General features: G+C 38.4%; 1 protein-coding gene across 1 annotated transcript in view; it reads left to right on the top strand.

Moving 5' to 3' along the window:
• The first annotated feature begins 451 nt into the window (after positions 1–451).
• LOC113239399 (src substrate cortactin) overlaps positions 452–9,711 on the top strand; it is a 16,123-nt gene continuing 6,863 nt past the window's right edge. The window contains exons 1-9 of the mRNA XM_026476392.1: positions 452–469; positions 2,269–2,408; positions 3,502–3,588; positions 3,884–3,993; positions 4,392–4,546; positions 5,676–5,841; positions 6,906–7,027; positions 7,568–7,741; positions 7,914–7,982. Coding sequence (XP_026332177.1) covers positions 2,269–2,408; positions 3,502–3,588; positions 3,884–3,993; positions 4,392–4,546; positions 5,676–5,841; positions 6,906–7,027; positions 7,568–7,741; positions 7,914–7,982 — 1,023 coding nt within the window. The 5' untranslated portion in view covers positions 452–469. The remainder of the gene's footprint in view (positions 470–2,268; positions 2,409–3,501; positions 3,589–3,883; positions 3,994–4,391; positions 4,547–5,675; positions 5,842–6,905; positions 7,028–7,567; positions 7,742–7,913; positions 7,983–9,711) is intronic.

Below are 9,711 nucleotides of genomic sequence, written 5' to 3'. Positions count from 1 at the left end.
CGTAGACTTAGATGGATAGATGTTAGCAAACTACTTTTCTTGCAGACCAATATAATTTGACTACCTTACGATTCAGTAGGGGTTTAAAGAAGCTTTTTTTGTTTAGATTTGCAAAATTGCATTGAAATGAATCGATATAAAAATAGCTAGATCGTTTACACTTGAATCGATCTTTATAAAAATTTAATCGTAATGTGCATCCCTACTTTGGGTAAAAACCTGTTTAAAATCCGGGCGGGTTGATTGGATTTTAACCCACTGCAAATCTGTGCTGGCAAATCAAATAATATCCTATTTCTTAAGTATTTTGCTTTAAATCGACTTAGAGTTTATTAGTTGTACGTACAATCTGTGGTGGGCATTGGAACAACATCTAGCTAGCTGTATTAAATAAAAAGTTGCGCGCTCTAAACAGATTTCTTGTCTACGTGGTACTGAGACTTCGTTTGGGCCGGCTTTCTATCGCAAGGTATGTACTATTTATTATATTGTAACATTTCTGTAACTTAGTACAAATAATTCAAAGTTGTTGGTTTAGACCGATTGCTATGCGAATATTAGTCATGTTTACTACATAAGTATAACCGCGATTTGGCCGTCCCATATCTTTAAGGTGATTCGATCGGAAGATTTACATTTAACTGTGTAAATTTGGTTTGGTATTGAAAATATGTTCGTGTTATATCGTATACAATAGTTAAATCAGTATTTTTGTGTTAATTAAAGTCTAATGAATTTTACAGAAAATATTTATCGAAAATCCTTCTATTTTGGATTGTCAGTGCATTTTATGGCTTAATTTTCCAAAATATGTCAATTTGAAGCTGGCTGTCATTATATAAAAGTGAACTTGGCATTTAATTTGCTGCTATGAAACCTGGTTTCCAATTTTCGCAACTTTCGGACATTTCGGATTTGTGGTACTTATTTAGACTGCAAAATTTTTAGGCAAAATTTTACTTGCTAATGTTGGTATTTCTTTGTAGGAGTGCCTATGTTAGTACTTTCTTATCAGTTTTTTCTACCAAGATAAAATTAGATATGGCCTTAATTTATGTTATTGAAGTATTACTAAACTTTTCCAGAAAAACTGTTAGTCATCAATATGGTAAGATATTGATAGCAAGGTGTAGTGATGTTATTCTAATTAATATTGTTTTCCTCTTCAGCTGACACATAATTAACATAAATAACATTTTGAAGCTTTAGTAACCATGAGATAATGTTTTTTTTATGAGTCATTGGTATTGTAATGCAACAGTGTTGTGTTCCTTCTTTAGATTTGCAAAAGAATGATGTTTATGCAAAAGTCAGAAAACTGACTGGTATACTTGTATCAGCATTGCAGAAGTTAAGGCAATTTAATATTCATTATAATTTACCATTTTATAGGAGTTGTTAGGTTTCCAAAATTGATACAGATTGGAAGTTAAAACTATTTTGCTAGATCTAAATGGCATTATATGTTTTTTCAAACAAACCCACATTTCCAGCCTGTCAATGTTATTACCAATATCATAAAAAATAACCTATTTCTTGGAAAGTTATGTACGTTGCCTGTTCACATGTGTGTTTTTCGCCACTTGCTTCCCTGTCTGTAATCTTTTATTTTTATAAGTAAGACAAAATCTGTAAATGCGGCCATCAAGTATATTTAAGTATGCACAAACCAATTGCAGGTGCAAATTCCACAGATGATTAGAGATGTGCCAATTCAATTGTTTCTACGGTCTATTGTTAAAAGTGTGATGTATATGATTAAATTTATTAATAAATAAATTTTGTTATACTTATTAAGACTTGTAATACTCAGCTGTCAATCTGTACGAATTGTGCTACCTGTGTAGGTGGTACTCAGTACAAACTTGTACAAAATTATACAGACCAATACTAAAGGCTGCCGTTATAGTTAGCAAAAATAATAAACACTTTTTTTTAATATGAGTGTCTTTTTTTATGTACCAACTTACACATATTCTGTAAGATAGTGTGTTCCTTTGCAATCATTGGGATCTTGTGTCAAGGCACATAAGATTTAGGATCCATTGTACTATCCGCCAGCAACACATTTGTGATGTTAAGAATACTGCCATGGTGTTGTACATGTCAGCATGTAGCCACTTAACCAGATTAATAGTGTTTGCTTGCTGGTTTGTACACAATAAGAAATGATGAAGCTATTTTGTAATGTGTGATGCACAAAGGACCTTAAACACATTTAACTACAGAAAACTACCTGACTAAAACAGCATGTATGGTGTGGTTTAGATGTGGAAAGCGGCAACTGATGTGGCTGCTCCTGCCATGCCTGAGGCGGAGGACTGGGAGACTGATCCGGACTTTGTAAATGATGTCACAGAGCATGAACAAAGATGGGGCCCTGGTGGAAGAAATGTAGAAGCTATTGAGTGAGTTTCGTTATTCATAAGCATTCATTCATTGATTCAGGCTGTGACAGACTTCAAAATATCAGACAATGGTATTTATTTTATTATGATATGGGGTCAATGTTTGTCTGGTTTATTAATAAATTACAGTCAAAGGAAGTCGTTACGAATCCGATACATATAAGGGTACATTGCCCTTGTTTTTATTGTGTGCTTACTGTAGACTACATGAATGATATCTCGAACCACATCTGCTTACTAACAATAACCCCTTACATTGACTTTTATTCCAATAGTGGATGGATTATGGAATTAGTAGAAAATAATAATAGTATATGTGTACCACTCTTTGCTTAATAATATAGTGTTAAATTCGTTCCAAATTTATCAATCCTCAATCATATAATGCACATCGTCCTTCAATGTTTACAAGTGTTAATATTTTCAATATCCACACTTTCAGACTGAAATTGTAAATGCAAAAGTAACTCTGTCTGTTACATTTTCATGCCTGAACCAATATTGATGAATTTTGGTATAGAGGTGGATGGGACTTAGGAGAAGGACATAGGCTACTTTTTACAAAAATAAATCTTAAAAGGGGCAAAATAAGAGAGAGGAAAGGGAAGGGAAAGTTTGCAAGAACCTAGTAGCGGTAGAGCTCCTTGTGAAAGAGTTCATTCTGGGAAGAACTGCCATCTTATCTATTTCTGCCGCCCAGCGGTAATGTCAGCATTACTGTGTTCTGGTTTTGAAGGGTAAGGGTGCTGGTGAAATTACATTACATGAGACTTGTCAACTTATGTCTCAGGGTGACGGGCGCAGTGGCAGTGCCCCTCAGATCTTTGCAACTTATAGTTCTGAGTGCCGCTGCAACTGTTATGTACTGGCGTGTAGCTTGCCATCAGGCGCACGACCTGTTCGTCCCGTCACTCGATATTATAAATTAAAAAAAAAAAACAAAACTATGAAAATTTACATAGTACAGTAGTAGGATATTCAAAGTACTTATTCTACGCAGACGAAGTCGCAGGCACCAGCTAGTTACTTATAAAAATTAAACTGTTCTTACTCTCAATGCTTTGTTAGCCAATTTTAATGATTGAATTTACAGTATGGCGAAATTGAGAGAAGAGGTTTTAGAAGCAGACACATTGGCTAAGCAAAAGCAATATGCGGAAGGACCAAAACCTTCTTACGGGTAAGAATGTTAAATTAATTATTGCTGTAATATTTATTTAATGTAGATACTGTAACAGTGTTTCAGATAATCACATTGAATTAAAGAGTTTTTTATTTAGTATTATTCTTGCAACACTATAGATAGTGGTAGGGAAAAAAGAGCCATTATATTTTCTTTTGTTATTTTCTTTCTTACGTGATTAACGAAAAACAAAGAATATCAGGAGCTAGGCTTCATTTTCGAGCAGTATTTATTAGCTACTTATTTAAATTTTCTCAGTATTTCGGAGTCGTGAATATTTTATTGCACACAGATATGGTGGAAAATTTGGCGTACAAAGTGACAGAATGGACAAATCAGCCGTCGGCCATGATTACGTTGCGAAAACTGAAAAACACGTATCACAGAAAGATTATTCACAAGGTAAGGCAACATGCCTCTGATGCTATGATCCTAGTATGTTCCTTATGGACTCTTCGAACAATATGTAACTCCCAATGCGTATCTCGTATACTGCGCTGCATTCACGTGCAACGGGCTGGCGTCTGCTACTCAACGTTTAGGCGCCTATTTTATGTGTGGTGGGTACAGGTCCCGTACTTGTACCGTCCAAGCTCCTCCAAAAATATCAGCATCCTCCTGGGTTTGCTGAAGACTTGGGGAACGCCAGAGCATTGTAACATGATGTGTGCGGCCGTTTCCTCTACGCTCTGCATATAGGACTGTCCGTGATACTTAAATTGAAAAGGTGTTTATAATATGGACCATGAGATTTTTGGTTAGAGTGGCACTACTGCATCCATATTAATTTTTTTTTATAGGTTTCGGTGGGAAGTTTGGTGTCCAATCGGATCGTATGGACAAATCAGCAGTAGGGCACGATTATGTCGCCAAAGTGGAGAAGCACGTGTCGCAGACTGACTACTCGCAGGGCTTCGGTGGAAAATATGGTGTGCAGTCGGATAGAGTTGATAAGGTGGGTTTGTTTTTTATTTTAAATCGCACTTATATAGTGCTATTAGTAAATTACCAATAACCTCCCTGGACCATATTACTAACATAGTAAATAACTTTTGTTCAAATGCTTTTTACAAAACGTAATAATAAATTTACCAAAAATAAACTTCAAAGTTTTTGTTGTACTATCTGACACTTTTTAGATCTATATTTGGTGAGTAAGGTAGTAAGTCTGAAAATGTTGTAAACCCTAATGAGCCATGACCAGGCTCACGGCTATAAAATAGGCTACTTCGGTCCGCAAAAAAATTATTCGTAATTAAATCGAAAGGGACGAAAAGAGGCTGTAACAAAAAAAGGTATATTAAAAACAGGTACAACGCTACAAAACACAACCTACTTAAATACTAAACGTGGGACAGACTTACCCGGCCGAGTTATATAGTATTACAGATTGGTATTAAAATTGGCACATGATTAGAAGTAGCCATTACAGATTGGTATTAAAACTGGCTTAAGAATCAAAATTAGACGCAATTAAAAATTAGAGCAGTACTATTCGCTACTACTACTACGCTCCAGCGCTTTGCATAAAAGTAATCTCTGATGAATTATTAAAAGTCAAGGAACATATTAAGTTGTTATTTAAGATGTTAGCAATGTAGTCCTGAGAGGTTGTTAGTATTTTGCAAATACCCTGCATAATTTATTGTATTTATTGAGGAATGACAAACAATTGTACATGGTGAGTTATACATAATAAGAATATCGGTTTAGTTAATAGTACAATCAACCACATTATCCACAGATTACTTAATGTAATATTATTGTAATAGAAATCTTGATACAATATAAAACTCGTTGTAATTAATCTTCAGAATGAGTAATCCACATGTTTTTAACCGATTTCTAGAAAGGGAGGAGTTTCTCAATTCGACTATGTTTTTTTTTTGTATGTATGTTACGTGAACCGATTTTCATGGTTCTTTTTGTGTTGGAAAGAGGGTACCTCAGTAGTGGTCCCATTTAAATTTGAAGAAAATATTCCACTCTAGGGGTGGCAAACTAGGAGAAGAATGACTTTTGAGGTCAGTTTTTTTTAGTACTCTGCACAGAGATTGTGGCTATATATATTTTTGTTAATGTAGAGTGCCGCCGGCTGGGAACACAGAGAAGAAGTCGAGAAACATCCGTCTCAAAAGGATTATTCGGTTGGTTTTGGCGGGAAGTATGGCGTGCAGGCCGACAGGAAGGACGCTTCCGCTGTCGGCTGGGACCACAGGGAGGAAATGCAACATCACGGATCACAGAAAGGTATGTTGTTACATGATATTTGGGACATCAAGTTGTTTTATTTTTTTTATTAATGGTTTTGTTGTATATGTGGCTTTCTGGAATAACAGTTGGTGCTATTATTCTTATATAGCGCAAAATTACATTATACACTATTGTTAGGTATGCAATGCAGTTGTTTAAAAATGCGTGATTAATATCGAAAAAAAAAATTATATAAATAGTAAGAAAAGAGGAATTCAAATTGCGTTTAATGTTACGAGGAAGGAAAATGTTAGCTGTAACGTCGTAGAAGTTGACTATTGTTTATTGAACATGCTTCGGCATTGAATGTGTTAGACCATAGGTTCCCACCACTCACTTGGCAAGTTAAAAAATTTCAGCGCCCACCACCCCAAAAAATAATTGAAAACACGTATTTTTTATATTAACCCAAAAAATGACAAGGAAAGAAAATTGTATGTTTGTAGTGTAGTTTATACAAATAATAATAATGCACACACACTCAACATAGCCCATAATAATAACGCACTAGGGAAACCCTGTGTCGCGGGTGCCATGGACACACACATTGCCAACCACAAATTACATCCAAACTCACGAGAGAAATAAATGTAGACTATACAAATATTTCACCTGGCCCGGGAATCGAACTTCAAAAATCGGAATCTTTGCGTGACAGACCAGCATGGTAACTGTTCGGCCAAGTCAGTTAACGAAATTTTGTTTTAGCCGAAGCGATATATATTCTCCTGAGACATCGTGTATTTCCAAATGTACATGATATGTGAAGACCCAAAAAATATTGTGTATTACAATGAAAATATCGCATTCAAATTTATTAACGTTAGAAAAATATGTTTTTTATACAAAACTCAGGGTATGCATGTAATTAAATTTAGTACATTTTAATGTACAAACGCCAGCACATCAAGCTACACATTGACGTATCTTGTTCCGTTGCACTGGAGGCGAGAAACCGTATGAAACGTATAAAATCCTTATAAAAATGTAATCCCTAAACTGCGTTAGTTGAAACAATGTGGCATACTCAATGTAAAATATGTTTTTTTGTTTTGTATTAGACTATGCGCTCGGATTCGGTGGTAAATTCGGAGTGCAAACGGATCGACAAGATGCTTCCGCCTTAGGATGGGATCACCAGGAGAAGTCCACCGCGCATGCCAGCCAGACGGACCACAAGAAGGTTCGTCTAAAATTGTTTTTATCACCTGCCTTTTACTTAATTCATACTTCGACAGTAAGCAATAATTTGGTAGTGAAACCTGATAATCGGGGACGGTTAATGAAACTCTTGAAAACTTGGAATTCCGCTAACATCATCCCTCCTTATGCCTGTGACGTCATTATACGTACGGGTCGATCCAGTGTAATATTTCTTAATATGCTATGGGGCGACGATTTTAGAGGGCATGTTTATCCGATAAGGGGAACAAATACAGAATTGCTTGATTTATTTGACGATCGACACGTGTGATCAGACAAAATCGAGTAAAGTAAATGTGTAAGCAACAGACGTTTTTTTAGCCAACGATGCTGTGGAGTGTTAGTAAATGTGTTTTTGAATTAGGCATAGGCGTCTACAAATTTGTTCAACTTTAACCTTTATATTTGTCGATTACTAATAACTCGTAGTAACGATCGTCAAAAATCGAGTAAACTGTGGGCACCTATAGCGGGACACACATTGGTTGTTTCAGTACATTTACACTTTTTAATTTATCAGGGCTTCGGGGGCAAATTCGGCGTAGAAACAGACCGAGTGGACAAGTCGGCGCACCAGTTTGGTGATGTGGAGAAAGTTGGCACCAACTACACGAAGCAGAAACCGGACATCGGCGGCGCCAAGCCATCTTCCATTCGTGCTAAGTTTGAAAACATGGCCAAGGAAAAGGAACAGGTGCTGTTGATTTACAGTAGTGTGTTTGTTAAACTTTAAACTGCTACCCCAATACCTGACGAAATATTTGGTTTCGTAACAGCTATGCGATGCAGTGCCAAGAACAGATAATAATATTTAAACAAATACGTGAAAATAACAATTTTGTTTGATCCACATTTGTGTTATGCAGGAAGCTCAACAATCTGTACAGAAGATAAGAAAACAAAGAGAAGAAATTGACAAGGATCTCTCGCAAAAAGTAAGTACAATAAAGAAACTGTTACTTTACCTACCTAGTGTTTTAAATATAGGATACTTTGCTTCATGAGACATTATTTTTTAAAGTAAGTAATACTTCATTCAAAGGTTTTGAAAAAGTTGCTTACCGTTATTTATCCAGCAGACCAAAGGTGAAAAAAATCCTGTAATTTTGTGGTGTCGATTAGAAGAGTTCATTATAAGGATTAATTCCTTGCAAGGAACATAGTATACTTTCGCTCTGTGTACCATGGCCTTACGATGACCTGTATATTATGATTCTTTTAGTAGCAATAGAGCTCCTTGTGAAACAGTTCCTTGTCAGAAGTAAGAAAGAAAGAAACGTTTATTCAGCTTAAGATAATTCAAGCTAAACAGATAATTCACATTAATTATTACATATACCTATCTATAAGCTGGAACGACGGATCCAACTCAGCGTGTGTTACCGTTCACCTTTTTTTTTTTTTTTTTTTTTTTTTTTTTTTTTTTTTTTTTACGTCAGGAAATCCTCATGGATACCCTCCGCCCGGGGGAGGCGAAGAGTTATGTCGGACTCCTACCGACTAAAACCTGACGGTGTTCCATCTTCTCACCATGTGCCGAAGACACGGGGACGCTTACGCATTCTTCCGCGACTCCGGCGGTGATTGATCCGACTGGGCGCCGAACCCCATCTCGCTTTTCGGGGAGAGTTCTTGTCTCCCCGTCAACAATCTTGAGTGGCACACGCGGAACACATACGCCGCCATCTCGGGTCCACCAGTAACGAGCGACGGAATCCCCTAAGTCTGCCGCTCATGGACCCATGTCACGGGGGCTTTCGCCTCCCGTTACCCGCCTATGTCGGCAGCTGAAGAGCCATAGCTCTCCTTCTGCGACCCACTCTCCGACGGCGGATCGGGTCAGGGGCTGAATCTTCCCTTTCCCTTTCCGCCGCCTCTTTCTTCACCATGACCTCCTCGCAGAATGCCTGGACTGCGTCCCACGACCTTTTGCTCTCAACCATTGAGCGAACTATGGTTGGGAGAGAAAGTTCGCTCCCCACGGCGGCGACAAGTTCACCGCGCTGCTTAACCCATGCAGGACACTCCTCCAGCGTGTGCTGGGCCGTCTCTTCGAGGCAGCTGTCACAGTGGTGACATGCTGAAGTAGGCTCCCTTCCGGCGATTCGACACAGGTACTTCCCGAAGCAACCATGCCCCGAGAGCACCTGTGTCATGCGGAATGTCAGGACGCCATACTTCCTGTCCAGCCACTCCGATAAGACTGGACGAACTGCCTCGATTGTTCGGAGACCAGCATAGGGTTGCGTCAGTCTCCGTCGCCACTCATCGTATAGAATGAGACGCAGCTCAGACCTCTTAACCTCAACCTCCTCGGGTGTTGGTCTGAGGTCCCGAATTTGCGCCTCTTCACGCCACACATAAGCTGCGGCGAGAGTTCTCGCCTCCAAATCCCAAGGGGGAGACCCTGCCAGCAAGCAGGCCGCCTCGTAGGAAATTGTGCGGTACCCTCGCGAGACTCTAATTGCCATCGCCCGTTGAGGCTTGCGCAATAGGGCCACATTTCCGCCATTTAGGGCTTCAGCCCACACTGGGGCCCCATATAAGGCCATAGAACGCACAATGCCCACATATAGCCGCCTGCAAGCAGCGTTAGGTCCCCCGAGGTTCGGCAACAATCCAGCGAGTGCGGCCGTTGCTCGCATCAACCTTGGCATCAAGTGT

Source organism: Hyposmocoma kahamanoa, unplaced genomic scaffold (assembly GCF_003589595.1).
Source record: "Hyposmocoma kahamanoa isolate Upper Pololo Valley unplaced genomic scaffold, ASM358959v1 99879, whole genome shotgun sequence".
Taxonomy (NCBI): Eukaryota; Metazoa; Arthropoda; class Insecta; order Lepidoptera; family Cosmopterigidae; genus Hyposmocoma; species Hyposmocoma kahamanoa.
This window is presented reverse-complemented; position numbering and strand designations above follow the sequence as displayed.